The sequence below is a fragment of the Dipodomys ordii genome, unplaced genomic scaffold (assembly GCF_000151885.1).
Source record: "Dipodomys ordii isolate 6190 unplaced genomic scaffold, Dord_2.0 Scaffold85, whole genome shotgun sequence".
Lineage (NCBI taxonomy): Eukaryota > Metazoa > Chordata > Mammalia > Rodentia > Heteromyidae > Dipodomys > Dipodomys ordii.
Genome location: NW_012267301.1, coordinates 2,649,315 through 2,672,845, shown reverse-complemented (window position 1 = coordinate 2,672,845; position 23,531 = coordinate 2,649,315). Strand labels below are relative to the sequence as shown.

The following is a 23,531-nucleotide window of genomic DNA, read 5'->3' as shown; positions in this document are numbered from 1 at the left end:
CCCTGGGTTCGATTCCTCAGCACCACATAAACAGAAAAGGCTGGAAGCAGCACTGTGGGTCAAGTGGTAGAGCGCTACCCTTGAGCCGAAGAGCTGAGGGACAGCACCCAGGCCCAGAGTTCAAGCCCCACGACCGACAAAAAAATAAAATAAAAATAAAGGCCTGCGTGTCAGGGCAGAGTGGAGGCTCAGGGTAGTTTTGCTATGGTTAGAGGCTAGCAGTGTGAGTATCTACTTTTCAGAAGGAACCCACATGAACTTTCACAAAAACTCTGTGTTCTCCATTTTGGTTTAGAATTTGAAAAAAAGCAAATCAAGCAAAGTATGTGTGAGAAAGTTCTTAGATGTTAGTTGCCACTTTCTGGGAAAGATTGGTTCAAGGCTGAATCCCAGAACCATTCTGGGAAGATGGCATGTGGCTGATCCTGCCAGAGAAGAGGCCAGGCTGATTTCTTGCCCTAAGAAGCTAAGGACAGGTTTCTGGGGTCAAGGGCCTCAAACAACCATCCCTCCACATTGAGACTGCAGCATGCATGCATGTGCGCGCGCATGTGTGTGTGTGTGTGTGTGTGTGTGTGTGTGTGTATACAAGTTCAATGGGGTTTGAATTAAGAGCCTCTGGCTCTTGCTTGGTGCTTTCACCCAAGGCTAGTGCTTTACCACTTGAGACATAGCTCTACTTCTGCCTTTTTGGTGGTTAATTGGAGATAAGAGGCTCATGGACTTTTCTGCCTTAGGAGATCCTCAGATCTCAGCTTCCAAAGTAGCTAGGATTACAGGCCAACTCAAACTGTCTCTTGCTTGCCATAGCTCAGATTCCATTGTTCTCTAGCGTGTCCTCCCATTCCTTTCCCCGGCCTAGTCAGATAGACACTGGGGCTTCCAGCAAGGGACCGACCAGCTATCACCGCCCTGGGTATGGAGCAGTACACAATAATTCAGAGCAGAATGACATCTGCCATGTAAAGTGTCTACTGGGTCCTTGCAGGGTTGTGAAGTAGAGCAGGGACCTTGAAGACCTCAGGTAAGGGATAAAGCCTGATCAGTGTTGATCATAGATGCACCTGGAGATGAGCATAGTCATGGTCAGGGGGAAGCCCTAGAGGGTCTCCAAGCTTTCTCCTGAAGGCATCATGGGAATAAACCACTCTTTCTCCTTTACTACGTAAAGGGCTCTGAGAAAGTTCCCCAAGTTAGAGCTGCTTCAGCCTCGGCCAAGCAGACGCCTGCAAAATGGACTTCTCCAGTGACCCCTGGAAAGACAGGGGCCTTGGCTACCCAAGCCACGAAAGGAAGGCCTGAGCAGGATGCCAAGAGCAGCAGTGAGGAGGAGTCTGACAGTGATGAAGAGATGCCAGTAATCATTACCCCACTTCAGGTGAGGTCCGCAGGGAGTCCCCTGCAGCCCTGGGCTCCCAGGGTCCTCGCCCTGGGTAGTGCCATCTGTGCTATGAGGTGTACTCATCCCCAGCCTGTGGCTCACTCCCATTTCTCATGACAGGCAAAACCCTCAGTAAAGACAGCTCAGGTCAGAGCAGCCTCGGTGCCTACCAAGGAGTCTCCCCAGAAACGAGCACCTCCAGTGGCCCCTACAAAGATAGGACCTGCAGTGACCCAGACCCGGGTCCAGGTAGGAAAGCAGGAGGACTCAGACAGCAGCAGCGAAGAGGAGTCTGACAGTGAAGTGGAAGCACCAGCAGCTGTGAGCCCCGCTCAGGTGAGGCTGGGGAGATACCATACTCTGCCAAGAAGGGTCTTAGGAAGACTACAGTAATTCCTGTGGGAAGAAAAGGTAGAAGGACTTAGAACATTAATGCAAAGGAAGAGGATGGTAAAGGGGAGGCAACCCCAGCCCAAGTGAGGCCCATTCCAGATTTTTGCGCCCAGCATCAGACTCCCACAAAGGGGAGAGGGGCCCTAAGCCCTGGCTCCTTTGCACTGGGACTGGTGGCTGTCTTGGTCTCTGGTCTGGAAACATCCTTCCTTGAGCTCTCTCTCCCTATTTGTCTCACTCCAGGCACAACCCTCAGGGAAGAACCTCCCGATCAGACCTGCCTCAGATCCTGCCAAGGGTTCCTTGGGGAAAGGAACTGCCCCAGTGTCCCCTCAGAAGACAGGGCCCAGAACCACCCATGTCAAGGCTGAAAAGTCCAAGGAGGAAGACTCCGAGAGCAGCGAGGACTCCTCAGACAGTGAGGAAGAGGAGGCAGCGGCGGCAGTGGTGACTCGAGCTCAGGTGAGATGGGACAGAAGGCAGCTAGGTGGCCTTACCCTGGTTGCCCTCATGTCAGGCCAGCAGCAAGGAGTCTGCCCCTGGGTCAGGATGTGGGGAAGGACAGCGGGGGCCTGCACCCTAGAACAGATGGGGCTTCCAAATTTATGTACCTTCAGCTGTTTGCCTCCCTGTGGACAAAACCAGCTTTGAAAACCCAGATCAAGGCTTTTCCCTGGAGAGGTGCCCTTGTTACCCTAAGATCTGCCAGGTGGCCCCCATATAAGCTAGCACCCTAGCCCCCTGGATTGCAGGATGTGATTGCAGCCTGCCCTCATCTCTTGCTGTAAACTCATATCTCCAGAGGCCCTGGGAATGTCCTTTCAGAAGTGAGGAGGCAAAGGGCCAGGAGATTACTCCTGAATTTGCCCAGCCACCTCTGCACCAGTCTGCCTAGCTTCCCTAGGCTCCTGTAGACCCCCTCTTTTCCACTATTTATCCCAGGGAAAGTATATGGGGAAAGGACTCCCAAGGGAGAGCTGCCTCAGGACAGGGAATCACTCTAGCATGCCCTGGGAAGACGGGGCCTACAGTTGCCCAGTTCAGAGCAAAGGTTTCTGAAGACTCTGAGAGCAGCAAGAAAGAGTCCAGCTGTGAGGAGGCAGCTGTGGCCCCAGCACTGGTGAGGCCCTGAGGGAGGCAGGCCAGGCTACCACTCCTGCTGTTGGGTGTTCAGAAGCCTCTGGACAGCCTCCCTCTCCGCTTTTGTTTTCCACCCAGCCAAGCTCCAGGGTCTCCTCCATAGCCCTGTTGAGTTCACACACACGCTTTGCTCAGTCACTGCTAGGTACTGTCAGGGTACTGGTGCTCATGCCTGTAATCCTATCTACCAGGAGGCTGAGAATCTAAGGATCACGGTTTAAAGCCAGCCCAGGCAGGAAAGTCCCCTTGAGACTATTATCTCCAATTAACCACCAGAAAACTGGAAGTGGTGCTGTGACTCAAGTGGTAGAGCACTAGCCTTGAGCTGAAGAGCTGAGGGATGGTGCCCAGGCCTGGAGTTCAAGCCCCATGACAGACCAAAAAAGAAGGAAGGCCTACCAAGTAGCCATGTAAGTATGTGTAGGTTGTTCCACTGGATCAAAGTGTGCAGTGAGGCTTGCTGAATGAAACAGGTAGTCACCTAGGGCTTTTCAGGAAGACTGGTAGCCAATCCAGTTTGAAAGTCTCCCAGGAGGCAGAGACTAGGCAGAGAAGGAAGCCTGATTTGCCAGTGCCTGTGTGGTGTGTATGGCAGGGCCGGAAGCAGACTCTCTGGAGCTACCTAAAAGGTCTACCAGGGCTTTGATTGTTTTCTCTACCCTAGAAATGAGCTCTCCCACGTTGGGTGAGACTATGCACACGAGTCAGGGACCTATGTCTGATGATCTCTGGACCATTTATCCCCTGAGGAATGGCCCGGCTTGATGTGCAACAGCCAGGATTCAGACTTCCCACCCTGGGAGATCAAGAGAAAATGAAGATGTTGCCTCTCCCCATCTATCACTTGTTTACTACTTTAGTTACCACTTTCTTTTTTCAATAACCACTCAGACCTGGATTGATCCTTTTTTCCCCCTGTACTACAGAACATCTCTGTACTACAGAACATCTTTCTCAGGATCTTTGCTTCCCCATCTTGCTATTATCTTGTGACACCGTAGGTCACAGAAGATTCTTCTTCTGGGGTTTAAGCTGTGTAGTCTTACTGGGAAGACTTCCCTTCTTCTCAGACTGCAAACACATGCCAGGCCCAGCTCTGCAAAGGATGTCACTGTGTAGGTCACTGGAGTATTTGTCTTCCCACCTGAGCCACCCACCTCTACCTTGAGGAGGCTGTTTTATTTTTATTCTCTGAACCATGATTTATTTAGAAATGAGTTGTTTAATTTCCAGATAATCTAGGATTACCCAGGTGCCTTTCTATTGTTGATTTCTAATTTAGCTGCACTGTGGTTGGAGAACATGCTCTGTGGCTTTGGTCCTATTTTCCATTGGCTTATTGGATCAAGGTGGGCTTCATGACTTTGATTTTCTCCCATCTGTGAAAGAATGTGTCTATTTTCTGTCTCCTGAGCCCCTTAATGTAGCAAATGCTGTTCTGATGAGCTCTCAGCTGGAACGTTTGAGTCTTGACTTCACCTTGCAGATGAGAGGTGCTAGGGTGGGATGTCTTCTGGCACTAGCCATATGGCATCCCTGTGAGGCATGGCCTTGAGATGCTGCAGATTCTGCATGCCATCTCTCAGCAGCCGGCTTGCTATCTGATCCTGCAGAGTGCTTATTCCTCATAGTTCCCTCTTGGTTGTGCTTATCTCTCTTACCTGTATTCACTGAAGACTGTCAGGCATTACAGTTCTCTGGATATCACTTAAGATTACGTTTAAGCAGAAGAAAATTTGCAGTGTTTTTCTGTCTTGCTCTTAGCTCCTGCCTCATAGACTTAAGATAGCTGTCTGAATTCTAGCTGTTACCTTAGCATCCCATCCCAGAGGAGGGAGAAATGTATTTCTATCTTTATGGCTTTTAACTTAGATTGTCTTGACCTGAATTTAATGACATGGACATCAAACTAGAAGGGAGCCTAGAAACACCTTTATTCTGGGTAACTTCATTATAGTGGTGAATTTGAGCATATAGCATACCTGTTACTAGGTTTAAGTACTAAAACTCCTATTGAAGTCTCACAGTAATCCTACAGGTAGCTGGGCTCTAGTGGCTCACACCTGTCATCCTAGCCTCTCAGGAGGCTGATATCTTGAGGATCACAGTTTAAAGCCAGCCCAGGCAGGAAAGTTTACGAGACCATTATCTTTAGCTAACCAACAAAGAGCCAAAAGTGGAGTTATGCCTCAAGTGGTAGAGCTACAGCCTTGATCTCAAAAACTAAGAAACAGCACCTAGGGCCCTAAGTTCAAGTCTCTATACCAACACCAAAAAAAAAAAAAAATGCTATAGGTGAGCCTTGTTACTAGGCTCATGTTACAGAGGATGAAATGATCAGATGAGCTGGGAACATGGCTCAGTGGTAGAGTGCTTGCCTAGCATGTGTGAAGCCCTGGGTTCGATTCCTCAGCACCACATAAACAGAAAAGGCTGGAAGCAGCACTGTGGCTCAAGTGGTAGTGGTAACCTTGAGCAAAAGAAACTCAAGGACAGTGCCCAGGCCCTGAGTTCAAGCCCCAGGACTGGCCAAAAAAAAGAAATGATCAGATGATTTACTCCAGTTTACACAGTTGTTAGATGAAGGAGCCAGAATCCTAGCTTTAGTGTAGATCTGACTACAGAATGGGTGTTCTTGGCTCCCCAGATTGCTACTCTCACTTTATCTCTTCTCTAATTCCCTTCTGTTCCTCCAGACCAAGCCCTTGGGGAAAGCCTCTGAGGCCAAAGCCAGTCCAGCTTCCACAAAGGCACCTTCAGTCAAGGGGGTGGCTCCTGGGAAGGTGGCCACTACAGTTGCCCAAGCAAGACAGGTCACCCCAGCCAAGGTAAGTGGGGCAGAAGGGACCCCACCCCCAACAGTGACGTAGCTGGACCAGGCTATGTGTGGCCAGAGCAGCCTCATGATCACCCATCACACAATGCAGTGGGAGCTTAATCCAGAAGAACCACGCTTTCCCCTTCCTCCTCCAGTGCCTTTACCCCTCCCATTGTAGGAAAAGCCACCTGCAAGAGCCCCTCAGAATAGCACCATCACTCCAAGGGGTCAGGCACAGAAGGGGTCCATTGTAGAGGCAGAAGAGGACTCAGAGAGCAGCAGCAAGGAATCAGACAGCGAGGAGGAGGCAGCACCAGCCCAGGTAGGCCCAGGGAAAACCACAAGTGTGCCTTGGTCCCCCTTTCTGTAGGGCTCAGCTCCTGGCTCCTGCATACCCACCCTCTCGCTATTCCCTTTCACTCATTTTCACTGCAGACAAAGCCCTCAGCTAAGACAGCTCAGGTGAGCACTATCTCTGCCCCTACTAAAGAGTCCTCCAAGAAAGCCCCTCCAGCACTCACTGGGAAGACGGGGCCTGCAGCTGCCCCGGCCCAGGCTGGGAAGCCAGGGGAAGACTCCGACGACGACAGCAGCAGCGAGGAGTCTGATAGTGAGGAGGAGGCAGCACCAGCCCAGGTAGGCCCAGGGAGAGCTATACATGTTCCTTGGGCCCTCACTGTGTAGGGCCTAGCTTTTCCGGTTCTTGCTTACCTACCTTCCAGCTCTCTCTATTTCCTCATTTTCACTGCAGATAAAGCCCTCAGCTAAGACAGCTCAGGTCAGCACTATCTCAGCCCCTACTAAAGAGTCCTCCAAGAAAGCCCCTCCAGCATCCACTGGGAAGACAGGATCTGCAGCTGCCCAGGCCCAGACTGAGAAGCTAGAGGAAGACTCCAACAACAGCAGCAGCGAGGAGTCTGATAGTGAAGAGGAGACAGCACCAGCCCAGGTAGGCCCAGGGAAAGCTATATGTGTGCCTTGGGCCCCACTGTGTAGGGCCTACATTTTCTGGCTCTTGCCTACCCACCTTCCAGCTCTCTCTACCTCCTCATTTTCACTGCAGATAAAGCCCTCAGCTAAGTCAGCTCAGGTCAGCACCACTTCAGCCCCTACCAAGGGATCCTCAAAGAAAACAAGCCCTCCAGCACCCTCTGGGAAGACGGGGCCTGCAGCTGCCCATACCCAGACTGGGAAGCTAGAGGAAGATTCCGACAACAGCAGCAGCGAGGAGTCTGATAGTGAAGAGGAGACAGCACCAGCCCAGGTAGGCCCAGGGAAAGCTATATGTGTGCCTTGAGCACTCACTGTATAGGGCTCAGCTTTTCTAGTTCTTGCCTACCTACCTTGCAGCTCTCTCTACTTCCTCATTTTCACTACAGATAAAGCCCTCAGCTAAGACAGCTCAGGTGAGCACTATCTCAGTCCCTACTAAAGAGTCCTCCAAGAAAGCCCCTCCAGCACCCACTGGGAAGACGGGACCTGCAGCTGCCCAGGCCCAGACTGGGAAGCTAGAGGAAGACTCCGACAACAGCAGCGAGGAGTCACAGAGTGATGAGACGCCAGCAGCTGTGACCCCAGTCCAGGTGAGGCCTTCAAGCCACCACAACCTACATGTTATTTAAATTATGACTATAGGACCATATAGGAAGGAAGCACGGATGAATTTGGCCCCACTTCTGGCCTCCTTGTCTCAGGTGGAACCTGTAGCCCCTCACCTGGTCCGATAAAGGCCATCCTTGGCACCCCATAACCAGCGGGGCTTTGTCAGCACTAGGATGGAGCTGCCCCATGCAGTCAAGGCTAGCTCTTGCCAACTTCAATCATAACCTCCAAAGTTACCCCTGTTAGAATAAGAAATCTGGGACCACCATGCAGGGGCCTTAGGCTGTGAGGAGGTAGGGAACTCCTTCCTCTGGGCCCACAGAGGCAGGTGCTCCCAGGGGTCTGATCTAGCTTAGTGTGGCATCCAGGCAGTGGGAAGGAAGGAAGGGAAGAAGGAGAACCTCTTTTTGAGAAGTTTTCCTCTCCTCTGCCTACAGCAGGCAGCAGAACTGGCTATGTCCAGGGTGACAAATTCCAGTTGGACTCAAGCATGTAATGAATACAGTGATAAGTGGTGGAGGCGGCAGCTAGGGGAAACGAGGTGGATAGTGGCTTTCAGGTTCAGCCATTTGAGACCTTATAGAAATGTGTCCTTGTTATAGGTAGATCTTCCATTTCTTCTTTTTTTGTTTGTGATACAGGAGTTTAATACGTATTGGAGTTTGAACTCAGAGCCTTGTATTTGCTGGATAAAGGTGTTCTATAAGTTGATCATGCCTCCAGCTCTAGATCTTGCATTTCTAAAAGAAGCCAAAGTCCCTACCCCACACCAGACTCTACCCCCTCTTAGGTTTGTTCTGTTTTTTTCATACATAAATGTAAGCACTGAGAATGGAGATGCAGGCTGGGGGTGCAGCTCGGTGATGATGCTGAGATTGAAGGAAAGCTGGGTATTCACAAGACCCAGGTGGAGATAAGCACCTCACAGAGCAGTGTGTACACATGGGTTGGCGGTGGTCAGCACAGGCAGCATCCTGCTGGTTGCACACTACTGGAAGCTATATTTTTTTTTGTCGGTTGTGGGGCTTGAACTCTGTGCCTGGGCGCTGTCCCTCAGCTCTTCAGCTCAAAGTGAGCACTCTTATCACTTGAGCCACAATGCCACTTCCAATTTTCCTGGTTTACTGGAGATAAGAGTCACATGGACTTTCCTGCCAGAGCTGGCTTTAAACCGTGATCCTCAGATCTTGGCCTGAGTAGCTAGGATTGCAGGCATGAGCCCCTGCCGCCGAGCTACTAGTGGAAATGTTAAGGGCATAAATTCCAGACTGAGCCATGTGCTCAATCTGGATAGCTGTTATGTTAAGGTTTCAGTGGGGTGCTATATCAGAAAGTACCACAGTATGGAGGATACAGGTGGGCAGAGCAGAGTACCAGGCCCAGAGGTTGGCTACTGCAAAGACTAGTCCTTCAGCAGCCTGGCATCCATGGTAACCTGGATTTCTTCCATCTCTCAGCTCCACCCACTTTAGTAACCATAGAACTATAGCACTACCTTACAGGCCTTTCCATATCTCAGGCTGGAATTCCCTGCCCCTCCTCCAGAGCATGTGAGAAACACCAGAATAGGTCTGGGAATATGAAAGAAAGGAAGGTTGCAGGGCAGAGTTGTTGGGGGTTGGTCAACAGTGTACATTGTGGTTGCCCAATTAAAAATTAGGAAATGAAGCCAGGTGCTCACGCCAGTAATCATGGCTACTCAGAAGGCTGAGATCTGAGGATCACAGTGAAGCCAGCTCTGGCAGGAAAGTCTGTGAAACTGTTATCTCCAATAAACTAAAATGCCAGAAGTAGAGCTGTGGCTGAAGTGGTAGAGTGTTCAAGCCCCAGGATCAGCATATACTCACACATACAAACACACACACGCTCAGAAATAAGTCTGGCAAGTGGCTCACACCTATAATCCCAGCTACTTGGGAAGCTGAGATTGGAAGGATGTCAGAGTAAAAAAGTTTACAAGAACCTTTCTGAACCAATAGCTGGGCACAGTGGCACATACCTGTCATCCTAGCTGAAATCGGGAGGATTACATTTCCAGGCCAGCCTGGGCAGAAAAAAAATCTGTGAAACTCCATCACGATGAAATAGGCTGGTGTGGTAGCACATGCCTTTTCTCCCAGCTCTGATGGGCAGATCCTGGTTCAAGTGCATTCCTGGCTAGGAAGGAAGACCCTTATCAAAAGTAGCCGCCGCCTCTAAAAAGGGCTAGAAGTATGGCTCAGCAGTAAAATGTCTAACTAGCAAGCACAAAGCTGGTACCACAAAAAAAAAAGAAGTTTTTAAAAATAGAAATGACATGTACAGATTAGAATCAGAAAGCCAAGTGGGGGTGTGTTTCCATTGGCTGTGGTCATGATAGGCAGCATGCTCACTGGTTGCACTTCCTCAGCTAACGTTCCCCCGTCATATTCTGTTGAATCTTGTCTTCTCTGAAGGATGGTACTTCAAACACTGCCAAAAGCAAGACGCTGACCTCAGCCCCCACGCAGGACACAGAGGAGTCCACAGATAGCAGTGATGAGGAGCTACCGTGCAGCCAGGTAGGCTGTGCCTTCTCCAGACACGGCTCAGAGTCAAGCTAGGGGCTCAGAGAGGGCAGGGGGAGATCTTCCTCGGAGGAATCTCAATATTCAAGACCGCATTCCACAATTCTGGAGCTCTTTACTCTCTCAGCACACTGGTCTGCGTAGTTGACCATTGGGGCAGGGTCAAGCCCATCTCCACACCCCAACTCCTCCATCCTGGGCCAGCCTCCTCCACACTGGGGTGTTTGAGCTGTAAAGTAGGGTCACTGTGGTGTTTATGTATGGATTTAAGCATCTCAGATCCTGTCACTGTCCTCACCTGAGCAGGAGTGCCTGTTGTCAGGAGCCAGCTGATATTGCCCATTTGAAGGTCAGGCTTGAGCTCTGTGTGTGAACTGAAGTGACATGCTGAGGGAGCACACACACTGCTCCCAGATCCCTATGTCTTCCTGTTTCCTGTTGGGGATCAAGAGGCTTCACTGTGGGCCTCGCCTGAGATTGTGCCTGAGTATCCGAGGCACCTCAAAGGTTCTGCCACTCTCCTAGTTCTGGGTCCCTAAAGGTGTGGTCAAGACTGCCTTTGCTCTGCCTTCAGAGGCTCATCTCTTGTGTGGCATGCAGTGTTGGTGAACCTAGGCCTTTCTGGTAAGAACAACCTCCTCAGTCCTCAGCCCTTTGGCTAGACCCTCACATGGTGCTGGCATCTTGTAGCCCCACACTTGCAGGGGTTTTTCCCATCACCTCCACCATGTGTGCCATGTTCTTGTCAGTCCATCAAGCAGGTCCAGTGCTGCTCGTGTACCCAGGGTTGGTGCACTCAAATGCCCATCTCAGTAGCGCAAGCTACAGAGGATGATGAACACACTCCCTAGGTGCCAAGCACTGTGTTGAGCCCAGAGAACCTGTGGGAACCTCCTTTTTTTGTTCTTGTTCTGAGGAGTGAGGTTCAGAGAAGAGGAGAGTTCTGCCCCAGCACCTTTTTGAACCCAGTCAGGATGCATACACTCATCCCTGCCTTGCTGCCTTTACACTCCCTCTCTGGGGCTCAGCCTTTGTCTTTGCCTTCCTGCTCTCTGTGGAATCCTAATCAGGCACCTTCTGAGGTGTTCCACACAGCTGGAAGGGAGAGGGGTGCTGCCTCACCTTTCTCTGTGGGGGCGGGTTAACACAATTAAAAGGAACACCATGCTTAAGCTGAACCAGTCAATTGCTGCACTAGTACTGAGTCCCTATTTTAAAAAAGAAAGTTTTTAAACAGTTGGGAAAAAAGCCAGCAGCTAGAATTCTCCAGGGAGGATTCAGGGAAGAGGGGTAGAGCTTGAGACTGTCCTCTCCTAACTGGAGGAGTTCTAGCTCCTCAGTGCCCACCTCCGTAATTGTGATCGCTGTCATTATTATCCAGCATTTCTCTACTGACAAAATTTCTCTCTCAATGTGTAGCCCATGCTAGCCTGGGTTTTTGACCCACCTACCTTAGTCTCCTGTGCCATTTTCCTCATTAGCCCATGAGTGGGAGAAAGGGCTGGGTGTCGGGGTGGTCGTTGAGTCCCTGGCTGCAGGGCATGAATAGACACTGGCTCAGGCCAGAGTACTTTGCAAACTGGAGTGGATTAGGAAATATATATATTATAATGCTTATATATCTATCAACAATTAGTACAATATATCATCACTATGTCTGAAACCACAAATACATAGTTTTTAATTATTTTAAAGTCCCCCTTATATCACTGCCCAAACCAAAAGCCCTCCCAGTTTGAGATTGCATCTGAAAGAAGAGAGAAATAGTAAGAAAACAAACCGAGGATTGACAGTCAGGGCCTTCAGCACCACCTGAACACCGTGCAACCCTTTCTAGAAAGAGGCACCATGGATGGCAGGGGTGTCGTGGATCCCTTCTGGGTCCTCAGTGCCTGGAGCCCACAGGGAAGAAGCCAAAGGCTCGCTGATTGGCTCGACTGCTTCAATTCTAGATAGAGGTGCACCCCTATGTGCTGTTTCCCCTGCATCGAGCAGGCCCAGGGAGGAATTTTTGGTGGCCCTTCCAACAGTTGGGAAACTGAGACTCCAGGAGTCAGAGGGCGTAACCACAAAGCAATCGTGACAGAGGTGGGAACAAAAGTGAGGCGACACAGCCTATAGACCTGATCATTGCTCCCTGCAGCCCCTCTTCCCCTACCCCTGTCCCAGCCCACCCTCTATATCCAGGCCCCCGCATCAGCTCCCTGCTACTGCCCTGCGGCTGGGATAGGGTGGCGTGGGCAGGTGGAGTGAGGAGGAGGCTTGTGCTGCTGAGCTGCTTTTAACATCCTGAGACGCTATTGTTTGCCTCAGTGGGTTCGCTGCCTCTCTTGGTCCCCGACAATCTGTTCCTCTGTCTTCTCTCATATATATAGATCCTCTCCCTCCACTGCAAGCCTTCTCCCACTTTCCATCCTTCTCCTTCTCATCTCGTGGGAAGAAAGGCTCTGGAAGTAGCAGATCAGAGTGGCTGTGGGGGAGGCTATTTGGCAGGGGTAGGAAGGGCCTAAGCCCAACAGAGCCTCCACCCCCCAATGGGTAGTGTTCTGCTTTGCTTTATTGCTTTACCTTTCTTTCCATAGCCCTTGGGGATGATGGATACCCAGGAGGTGGCTAGAGCAAAGTGGCAGAGACCTAGCCCTGATTGCCTCCAGGTTCTTAGGCAGCCCTCCTGTCTTTTGTCCCTTCCCCCCCACACACACACACACACTGGCCAGGAAGTGAATAGACTTCAGCCAGCTCTGGCATTTTAGGGGTAGAGCCCCCCTGGCTCAGTAGAGCTACACGTGGGTCTCACTAGCTGGGAGATTGGAGAAGGAAACAGTCCTGTAATCCTCTGGGATGTAGTGTTACATTCCAGACAAAGGGGTTCCTAGCCAGATGAATTTGTCCAATGATAAGGAGCTACTCTTGCTCCTTTCCTTTTCTCTTACCAGTAAGAATTGGGAAGTACAAAGAACTTCTCAAGATCAAATGATACTGGGCATTATGGTGGACACCTGTAATCCCAGTGCTCAGAGGGCTGAGGCAGGAGGATCACAAATTTAAGGCCAGTCTGAGCTCCATAGGGACCCTATCTTTTTTTATCTTTTGGCAATCATGGGGCTTGAACTCTGGGCCTGAATGCTGTCCCTCAGCTCTTGAGCTCAAATTAGTGCTCTACCACTGGAGCCACTGGGTCACTTCTGGTTTTCTGAGTGGTTTATTGGAGATAAGAGTCTCGGGACCCTTCCTGCCGGGTTACTTTGAACTACAATCCTCAGGTCTCAGCCTCCTGAGTAGCTAGGATTACAGGCATGAGCCACCAGCGTCCGGCATTAGAGACCCTATCTTTTTTTGTGGGGGGGAAAGGGGGAATGGGAATGTGGCTTACTGGTGGAGTGCTTGCCTAGCATGCATGAAGCCCTAGGTTCGATTCCTCAGTACCACATAAACAGAAAAAGCCGGAAGTGACTCAAGTGGTAGAGTGCTAGCCTTGAGCAAAATAAGCTCAGGTACAGCACCTGAGGTGAAGTCCCAAGACTGGTTTTAAAAAAAAAAAAAAGATAATACAAAGAATCTAGACAGGTGCCTGTGGCTTATACCTATAATCCTAGTTACTCCAGAGGCTGAGATCTGAAGATCATAGTTCAAAGCCAGCCTGGGCAGGAAAGTCCATGCGACTCTTATCTCAAATTAATCACAAGAAAACCGGAAGGGGCCCTGTGGCTCAAGTGGTAGAGTGCTCGCCTTGAGCTGAATACAGCTCAGGGATAGTGCCCAGCCCGAGTTCAAGCCCCACAACCCACCAAAAAAAAAAAAATCTATACCCTATTCCTAGCCTCCTCAGTCACATATTACTGAGTAGGCTTGTTACATATACACCCTACCCTCACATCCCCAGCATTCTTGGCTTGCTTTGAAGCTGATCTTAGATCTTCCATTTCATCCACCAAGATTGCACTTTGCACCTTGACCCAAAATGGTAAGGACTCTTTTTTTTTATTGTTATTCTTTTTAAAATTTTAATCATAACCACAATAATATAATATCACACCTAAAATAATGGCAGTCTTATTTCCCCAGTTATCTCATGAATGCTATTTTTATATCTAATGTATTTAAATAGTAAGAGTCCAAATCAGGGTCATGCACTGTGTTTGTTTACTGAGCCCTTCAGTCTTAATCTATGGGTTCTTCCCTGTTTGCTTGTGTTGAAGAAACCAGGTTAGTGGGGCTGAATGCCGCCTCCAAGTCTCGAGTAGGGCAGTGAAACTGCAAACACCTCCCCAGGGAAGTCCTACCTTACAGCCAGACTGCTGATTTTACAGCCCCTCATTAGGGGACCATCAATAAAATCAGCCAGAAGAAAGAAAATTAAATTGGCATTCTGATCATGGCCTTGCTTCTAGAAGGCCATGTGACCTTGGCACCTCTCTCCTCTCTGGACTTGTTTGTGGCTTTGACACCTATCTCTTCAGTAGAGATGACCCTGCTGCTCTCGGGTGCTTAGCATGGGGGTCAGTTGGGCTTCTGGGAGCTATGAGGTGGTGTACTAGATCTTGGCAGGTACCTAGGGTGGAAAGGGATGGAGAGGGCCAGCTAGAAAGACCTCTGCCTAGGTGTTCCTGAGGTCCTCTACCCACTTCCCCTTGTTTTGGCCAAGCCTTTAATCACTGGGGGGTGTTTTGTTTTTGTTTTTCAAGGTGATTAAACCCCCTCTGATTTTTGTCGACCCTAATCGTAGTCCAGCTGGCCCAGCTGCTACCCCCACACAATCCCGGGCCGCAAGCACCCCAAGGAAGACCCGGGCCTCGGACAGCTCCACCGAATGTTCTTCCTCCGAGAGTGAGGACGATGACAATGTGATCCCTGCCACACAGTCCTCCACTGGTGAGCCAGGTCACAGCGCCTCTTGTGACAGCCTTGCTGCTCCTGCCAGGCTCAGCTGGGAAGGGCTGCCGCCACTGCTGCCCCTTGAGATGAGACAGAACAGGCCTCTGGCTGAGTGGCCTAGCACAGTGCCACGGGGGCCAGGGCTCAGGGTTCTACAGGAGCATTCTGATGGGGGCTGACTGAGACCTTGTTCTGGAAGATTTGGGTCTCTGCCAGCTCCAAGCATGGAGTCCAGCACAGTATCTGGAGGCTGCAGGGACTAGAACCCTAGAGTCTAAGGAAGAACATATAACTGGCTAGGGGCATGTGAAGAGAATTAGGCTGATCCTAAGCCGAGATATTGCAGGGGGAATTCATCCATCAGCACAAGAACCAAGCCAGGCACCAGTGGCTCATGCCTCTAATCAGTCTTAGCTACCATGACCTAGAGGATCATGGTGCAGAGCCAGCCTCTTAAAAATAACCCATAAAAAGCAGGACTGGTGGCATAGCTCAAGTGGTAGAGCACCAGCCAAGCAAGTGCAAGGCCCTGATTTTAAAGCACAGTACTGTGGAGGGAGGGTGAGAGGGAAAGTTCCGAGATTCTTACACTGTCAATAATAGCAAAAAGTTGTTGGTATTGCTCTTATTATAACATGTTAATCAAGAACTAGTGCTTGAAGATGAGAAATACAGCCAGGCACTGGTGGCTCACGCCTATAATCCTACTACTCAGGAGGCTGAGATCTGAGAATCACTGTTCAAAGCCAGCCCAGGCAGGAAAGTCCATGAGACTCTGTCTCCAGTTAACCACTAGAAAATTAGAAGTGGCACCGGTACTGTAGCTCAAGTAGTAGAGCACTAGCTTTGAGCAAAAGAGCTCAGGGACAGCACCCTAGCCCTTAGTTCAAGCCTCACAACAACCAAGAGAAAAGAAAAGAAAGGGTCACCAAAGAAAAAATACTATAATCCCCTTCCTTCATATAATGCTGCTGACAATTATACTCACTGACTTTCATGAAAATATAAGATACACTTGGGTGTTTTTACATTGAGCTCGTCCTGCACCCAGTACCCTGTCCTCATCAACAGATGTATTGGAGTACTGTTGAGCACACGTATTAGAACACTGGAGGTTTCGTGTTACACATTTGAAACGTGAATCCTATTGGCTGCAAAGTAGTACCATAGTTCATTCAGCCAGTACTGCTACTGCATTGGAGACATGAAGAGTCTTTTAGGGCTGTGACAGGGGATGTGTCCAACCCTGTGCACCTCTCCCTGCTGGTTCTTAGAAAGGATGTCTGAACTGAGAGGAGTGTGGCACTTGTGGCATGTGGCTCAGGAGTGCTGGCCTGCCCTGCTGAGAAGAGAGGTGCTGAGAAGACCTGGAACCATTTGTTATCCCTGAGCCTTACCAATTGATAAAGCAACAGCTCCTGCCTGGGAGCTTGGGGAGAGGGGTGAACCAGCTCTCCTGTGTGATCCCTGGGCATAGTACCAGGTCCCTGGTCAGGGCTGGTGATTGGGTAACACCCAGCTGGGGGGTCCAGGTCGCTTCTGTGTCCTGATGTGCTCCTCTCCTCCTTTCAGCTGGTGAAACCAAGGGGGAGACTATGCCTGCTGTTCCCACAAAGGCAGCTCCCAGAGTTGGCAGCAACAAGGAATCTAGTTGGGTACCAAAAGGCAAGAAACAGGAGGCGGCCACCACTCAGGTACAACAGCTAAGGGAGTGGTATGGGCCCCACTCTCCACTACCTTGGCAGGTGCCAGCGAATAGCACAGTGTTTGCTGCCACTGACAGTTACTGCCAGCTGGAGGCAGTCATTGTGGGCTTCAGGCCACTGCCCCGATGCCAGGCTTCCAAGCCAGCTTTACACTGTCAGGAGCAGCCGCCTGGGAACTCGCCCCAGGAGCCTGCTGCGCTTTGGGAGCACTTTCCCCCATCAGCTTTTCCAGTGTGCATGCTAGGTTTTGTGTTCTTCCCCCTCCCCCATAGCTTTGAAATGCCATGAGCAATAGTTGCCCTGTTTTAGCATTCAGTGCGTGTTCTTCCCAACTCTCCCTATTTTCACTGCATTTTTTTTTTGGCCCTTCCTAAATCTAAAACCAACAGAGTAAGTTAATAACCTATTGTTAATAAAACTGAGCACAGCCTGGCACTGGTGGCTCATGCCTATAATTCTAGCTACTCAGAAGAGTAAGATCAGAGGGTTGTGGTTTGAAGCCAGGTGGGCAGCAAAATCCACTAAACAATCAGAAAAGCCAGAAGTGGAGCTGTGGCCCAAGTGGTAGAGCGCTAGCCTTGAGCAAAAATAAGGTCAAGGACAGCACCCAGGCCCTGAGTTCAAGTCCCAGGACTAACACCAGGGGAAAAAAAACAAAACAGGATACCCCACCCAAGGCTTGGTCAGGATTAGACAAGGTCAGCACCCAGGTTCTAACTCCTATTCCATGCTCTCTGCCTTCTGAGTTTGTCCTCCCATCTCATGTAAAGGGAGGAGACCCCTGTATACCATTCCTTCTGAGCAAGCAGTGGTGCTGGGGAGTTGGGTATCTGTAGCTTGAAGGGACTGGTGTGCCACCCAGGTGCATGAACAGACTACAGCCCAAGAGCTTATGTAGTGTGGATGCTGAGTGGATTGCTTGACTGTGGTCACTGTACCCAGAAATTCCACATCTGCCCCTGCCAGGCACCATTTAGGAACAAGGCAGGGAGAATCGTTCCCTCATGGAGCTCCCAAGCCATTCATCAAGGAAAGCAGATATAAGTGGTCTTCACCAGCTGCTAGGTGCTGTGAAGGAAGTTAGCAGAGAAAAATGGGGTGACCTGCTTTAGGAAGGAGGGGCAGGGAATGTCCTGCACTTAGGAAGCCAGCAGGTACCAGAAACTCAGGGGACTCAAGTAGGGCGAGGGGACCTCACCAACAGGATGAGGTGGTAAGGGGCAGGGCCAGGCGGTGATAGGCTGTGTGGCATAGGAAGTCCCATGGGAGGCTTAGAAAGGTCATCCAGGTTCTTTACATGGCTGTTGGGGGACATAAGGGAGGGAGTACACATGCCCAGGAAAGGCACCAGCCGAGTGCTGGACTTCCAGTCTCTGCCCTGGCCCAGGAGCTCTCTCTGCTCTTTGAGAACATGGTGATTCATTATCTCCTGAGTCCTGTCACGTGTATTCTATTTTAAGTGGCAGTGTTGACCTTTGATTGCTCCTAAATCCTTACTCTATGCTGTCATGGCATAGGAGGTAGCATTCTAAGAACCCATGGTCTCAAGGTTGCCTGTCACTGTCCAAGTGACAAAGAAGAACCAGGCATCCCTCCCACTGACACAGGCCACCCTGAAGGTCCTGACCTAGAAAGCCAGTGAGGCTCAGTCTCCTTCCCGGACCTAGTCATCGAGTAGGGTGAGCTTGGGGAGATGAGGGAACCCAACTCACCCAGCTCTGCTCCGAGAGGTGTGGTTTACATTTCAGCTCCACCACATGGCCTGTGCTCTAGCACCAGTCCTTGCCTTTAGCTCTCTTGGCATCCTGTGTGCAGGAAGGAACTGGAGAGTGTTCACCTGAGAATGGTGGGAAGCCTCACACGAGGCCATTTGTGTGGAGCTTCCTGCATGGGGCCATCCCTGTTGTGCTGGGCAAACACCAGCCCCCTCTCACCTTGATTTCCCTTACACTCTTTTTGCCAATTTAGGTTGGTAATGCCGTGGGAGCTCTCCCTGTGACATCTCCCCAGAGCACCCCTGTCCAGGCCCAAGTGACCAAGAAGCTCAGAAAACCCAAGCTTCCCGGGGGCCAGCAGGCCACAAGCACTCCCTTGGGCTACCCCAAAGCCAAAACCCTCAAGAGCCCAGATAACAGCAATAATGGCAGCAGCACCTCTTCAGAGTGCAAGCAGGATGGTAAGGAACCCCAGATGGCCATGTTAGCCCCAAAGCCAGGTAGAGTTACTGGAGGAGAGAGGAGAGCATGAGATGTAGCCTGGTAAGAACTCTGGTCTCAGCTCTGTTTCCCAACCTCATCAGAGGACTTGATCACAACATCCCATACTGGGCTCCAGTTTACTCACTTTTACAACTCCATGAGGAAGTTCATCCAAATGATTCTGCCTTTGACCCACTGGCAGCTTAGTGGGTATTTTTGGCTCTCTTTATTGAATTCCCCCGGGTCCCTAGGGTACATATCCACCTTAGAGGTAACCAAAAGGCTTGGGAATTAGAAATGAAAACTGCCAGGTTCCGGTGCCTCATACCTGTAATTTCAGCTACTCAGGAGGTTAAAATCTGAAGATGTGGCTCAAAGCCAGTCTGGGCAGTAAGTCCATGAAATTCTTTTCTCCAACTAACCACCAAAAAAACCACAAGTGGAGCTGTGGCTCAAGTGATAGAGCACTAGTGGTGCTGAGGAATCAAACCCAGGGCTTCATGCTTGTAAGGCAAGCACTCTACCATTGAGCCACTGCTGTGGCTAGTGTTGATGGAGGCAATAGGAGGCTTGGGCAGAAGACTGGTGCAGCACAGGCCCACCTGTAACTCTTCGTGCCTGGCTGACAGGACCCCAGGACTCCCAACAGGAGACCTTTGCTTCTTTGGTAGGTTCAGCTCTGACCAAGAGAGAGACCCTGGTGGAGGAGACCACATCTGATTCCAGCGAGGATGAGATAGTAGCACCTTCACAGGTAACTTCCAGTAGGGGCTAGGACATCCTTCACCTGAGGCATCGTCCTCCCCACAAGGTCCACAGTAATTAACCTTCCTTCCAGTCTGTGGAAAGATTTACCTTGACACTAAGTCATGCCCAAACAGAAACATGCCTTAACAGAACTCTTCTTTGGTTACTCCCAACTCTAGTGATTTTCCATTTGCATCAGTAATGAGAAATTTCCTTTTCAAAGAAAAAAAAAAGAAATTTCCTTTTCAAATGTGCCTAAAATAAGTACTAATGAAAATGGTTCAGGAGGCACATTTGCAGGGCTAAGCCCCTCTCCGGTGTCAGTGCCGCCTGCTTTGCATGGACAGGGTCAGCTTGATCCAGAGCCTCCAGGGCTGCTTTCCTCACCACAGGCCATGAGTATGTATCGGGCCCCGGATGGGCGGGCCCACAGCCTCTTTTACACTGGGCTTCTTCAGTCTCTCCTCTCAGGTTATGCGAGTCCCGGGCTGACCCTGGCCAATTCCCAAGCTTCAAAGGCCACTCCTAAGCCAGACCCAAATCCCTCCATTCCCTCTGCTTTGGCCAAAGATGACCCAGATGGGAAGCCGGAAGCAGACTCCCAACACACAGCAGGCATCATGTCCCCTAAAGCAGGTGAGTCAAGGGCAACAGGACCGAGAACAAGGCCATGGGCCACCGTGTCCCATCCATAAGGTCCTTTATGGGAGTTGGATTCTGGGGATCCAGTTTTGTCCAGCCCCAGAAAGCTGGTGCAGCTGTGAGTGATTATAGAACAATTGTCTTAGACTTGTGGAGTAGGCCTTGACTTTCTCCAGCAATCCCAGCTGACTTCCTCACAAATAGACTCACAGTGTAGAAGTCAAGATTCAGAGGTAACAAATCTCAGGAGATCCTGGTCAATGGACTGACCCCAGGGCTGCTTTGACTTACTTTGAAGCCTGAACAAGCCTCTGGCCACCCTGGACCCCTGTGTCCTAACCATGAGTCAGGGGGCTACGTTAGGTCATATCAAGGCATGGTGCTCAGAAAATAGGCAAATGGCATGGGGAGGTGGTGGGAGCAGGCACTGTCAAGTTCTCTGCATGGCCCCCAGCCTCATGTGGCATGGAGTGCCCATTTGGACTCTTGAGGTGAGCACCTCCACATCCCAACCTGAGCCCCTTGTAGGGCCCACCATTAGAAGCTTCATGTAGCCCTGAAAAGGGGGGTGACCATCCCAGGTGACCTGGGAAGTGAAGCAGTGGCAGCCCCAGTATCAGCTGCAGCTTCCCTGCTCGGAGCCAGGGGTGGAATCATTGCTCACTTTCTTCACCATCTTTTTTCTTTACATGAGAGGCGGGTGTGACAAGGAGACATTTTAGAGGGGGCTGTGGAAGGTTTTTTTTTTTTTTTTTACACGTGTAGTCAGCACACAATTATCAAAGGCAAGCAGAGGCGTGGAAAATTCTAAACAAAGGCAGCACCAGAAGTCACTCTGGCAGGCAGTAAACCTGCTTAGTCAGACACCACGTGTGTGCACAGCACACCCCAGCCCAGCACTCCCCCGGGCTGCTGGGAGCCCTGGTCAGGAAGGGCAAGGACTCACTGTGCATCAAAGCTGATGAGCTGAATGTCTGAGTCTGTGGCTTATAATAAGGGACCTCAGTATTTATCTAGCTCCTCAGTTCACGCTCAAAGACAAAGCCCCCAAGAAGAGCTAGTACCTGACTGTTATCCCAGTAAGGTGGGATACCACATCAAGCCTGTCTCCTGTCTCCCAGTACTGCCAGCAGGAATTCCTCCTCCTGTCTGACCTGGCATCTCCCTGTTGGGTGCAGGCCTCTAGTTTAACATCCTTTATCCATTCTCCATCCTCATCTGGAACTTGAGTGGGGTATTGGCATGAAGACAAAGACAAAGAAGAGCTTTAAGTTAGGAGTAAGGTCTGAGGTGTTGTGAATTGAGATCAGAGAGGACCCTTACTCGCCCCATCTGTTCTGTTGTTAGAGAAATAGTCTTCCCTGTCACCCCCTCAGCTTGTAGATCTGTCTCCCAACTCGCAGACTTGTGACCCCAGGCCTCTCCGCAGGTAGAAAAGATGCTGCCTCAGGCATACCTCGGAAGCCCCGGAAGCCCAAGAAGGGAGCCATGGGCTTGGCAGCATCCACGCAGGCGCTTCAGAGCAGCATCACCCAGCACCTGCTGGGCCAGCCCTGGCCCCTGAGTGAGGCTCAGGTGCAGGCGTCAGTGGTGAAGGTCCTGACACAGCTGCTAGAGCAAGAAAGGAAGAAGGTCACAGACACCACTAAAGAGAGTAGCAAGAAGAGCCGGAAGCGGAAGTTGTCAGGGGACCAGTCAGCCTCCGGGCCCCCCAAGAGCAAGAAGAAGCAGTCAACAGCTGGAGAAGGTGGAGAGGGTACTGTTTCCCCAGAAAAGATCTCCAGGACTTCCAAAAAGAAAGCAAAGAAGGACAAAGGGAGTGGTGACATCAAAGAGAAGAAGGGGAAGGGACCTCCTGGCTCCCCAGGGGCCAAAGACAAGCTTGAAGGGAAGCTGGGGATGGTGAAGGCTGAGGGTGATGATGAAATGAACTCAAAGAGCAAGAAAGAAAAGAAGAAATCCAATAAGAGTAAGTGACATCACATCCCCTGGTGCGCACTGAGGGCGGCTAGGGACCACATTCAGTGGCATGATCCCCATGCAGAATAAGAGACTCAGAGGTAGTTGTCTAGGGTCCTGGGGCAGCTAGTGGCAAAACCAAGAGTAGATGAGGGGCACCTAGGCCCACACTGTGTGCTCTGCCTCTGGAGCCCATTCAGCAATCACATCCACTTTCAGCCCTGGGCTCAAGGCTGGGGAAAAGTAGCTCCTCTGCCTCTAACCCAACGTAGCAAGCAAATCTTGGTGGTGCCTGCTTTTCCTTTCAGTTCTGTAGGTGCTGAATGGACCAGAACCCCTGACCAAGCCTCATCTTCTCTCTAGACTTGTTTCTCCTAAATAACAGCCTTTTACAGAGCTCTGTGGCTGTGCTAGAATCTACATGTAGTAGGACTTCTGACTTCCTTCTACCAGCCCTGTAACAGAAGTGGGTATTTCATTCTCATTTTCCATGTGGGAAAAGGCTCAGAGGAGAAAAGCTGCTTTTACTAGGCAGAGCCATCCCCTAACCTAGTCCTCCTGAGCACTGCTCTGAGTTTGCCAAGGCAGGTATGCCTATAGATGCCTGGTGCCTAATTGCTGCAGAGCACAGAGCCTAGCTGCTGGGGCCACCCTCACAGTGGGGCTGCCATCACCCCTTGGCATACAGAACTTGACTGGATTCCCACTGTCATCTTTAAATGTGTTGAAGTTTTAGTGTGTGTGTGTGTGTGTGTGTGTGTGTGTGTGTGTGTGTACACACATGTATGTGCGTGTGTTGCGTGTATGCCTGTCCTGGGACTTGAACTTGGGTTTGGGTGCTGTCCCTGAGCTGCTTTTGCTCAAGGCTAGCACTCTGCCACTTGAGCCACAGCTCCACTTCTGGCATTTTTGATAGTTAATTGGCAATGAGTCTCTTCCTGCCCAGGCCAGCTTTGAACAGTGATCCTCAGATCTCAGCCTCCTGAGTAGCTAGTCTCCTGATGAACCACCAGCTCCTGACAAGAGAGTTTTCATTTAAAATTCAGCTGAGTTGGCCGGGCTCCGGTGGTTTCATGCCTCTGATCCTAGCAACTCAGGAGGCTCAGATCTGAGGATCGCTGTTCAAACCAGCCCAGGGAAGAGACTCGGTGAGACTCTTATCTCCAATAAATCACTCAGAAAACCAGAAGTGACACTGTGGGTCAAGCGGTAGAGTGCTAGCCTTGAGCTGAAGAGCTGAGGGACAGCGCCCATGCCCAGAGTTCAAGCCTCACGACTGGCAAAAAAAAAAAAACAGCTGATTTCCTGGACCTGGCGGAACACCTGTAATCCCAACCCTTGGGATAGAAGAATAAGCAATTCCAGGACAGCTTAGAACTACATAGTATGACCCCCCCAAAAAAAGGCTAAAGTTATGGCTCAGTGGTAGAGCACATGTCTCTTATGCTTCAGGCCCCACCACTTGGAGTTGGGTAGGAAGACTAAAGAAAAATAGAGGGGCTGGGAAGTTGGCTCAGTGGTAGA

At 50.5% G+C, this 23,531-nt stretch overlaps 1 protein-coding gene across 2 annotated transcripts in view; it reads left to right on the top strand.

Annotated features, from left to right (window-relative positions):
• Nucleotides 1-23,531, top strand: part of Tcof1 (Treacher Collins-Franceschetti syndrome 1) — a 31,446-nt gene that overhangs the window by 5,311 nt on the left and 2,604 nt on the right. The window contains exons 5-20 of one of the 2 annotated variants that reach the window (XM_013025576.1): nt 1,172-1,378; nt 1,502-1,717; nt 2,018-2,236; nt 5,611-5,742; nt 5,911-6,054; nt 6,168-6,368; nt 6,484-6,681; nt 6,796-6,996; nt 7,112-7,315; nt 9,770-9,874; nt 14,566-14,752; nt 16,328-16,449; nt 18,430-18,637; nt 19,331-19,413; nt 19,865-20,042; nt 21,478-22,017. In XM_013025576.1, the coding sequence (XP_012881030.1) occupies nt 1,172-1,378; nt 1,502-1,717; nt 2,018-2,236; nt 5,611-5,742; nt 5,911-6,054; nt 6,168-6,368; nt 6,484-6,681; nt 6,796-6,996; nt 7,112-7,315; nt 9,770-9,874; nt 14,566-14,752; nt 16,328-16,449; nt 18,430-18,637; nt 19,331-19,413; nt 19,865-20,042; nt 21,478-22,017 (3,145 nt within the window). Of the gene's footprint in view, nt 1-1,171; nt 1,379-1,501; nt 1,718-2,017; nt 2,237-5,610; nt 5,743-5,910; nt 6,055-6,167; nt 6,369-6,483; nt 6,682-6,795; nt 6,997-7,111; nt 7,316-9,769; nt 9,875-14,565; nt 14,753-16,327; nt 16,450-18,429; nt 18,638-19,288; nt 19,414-19,864; nt 20,043-21,477; nt 22,093-23,531 lie in introns of those variants that run through there. The other variant, XM_013025577.1, reaches the window with a different exon arrangement.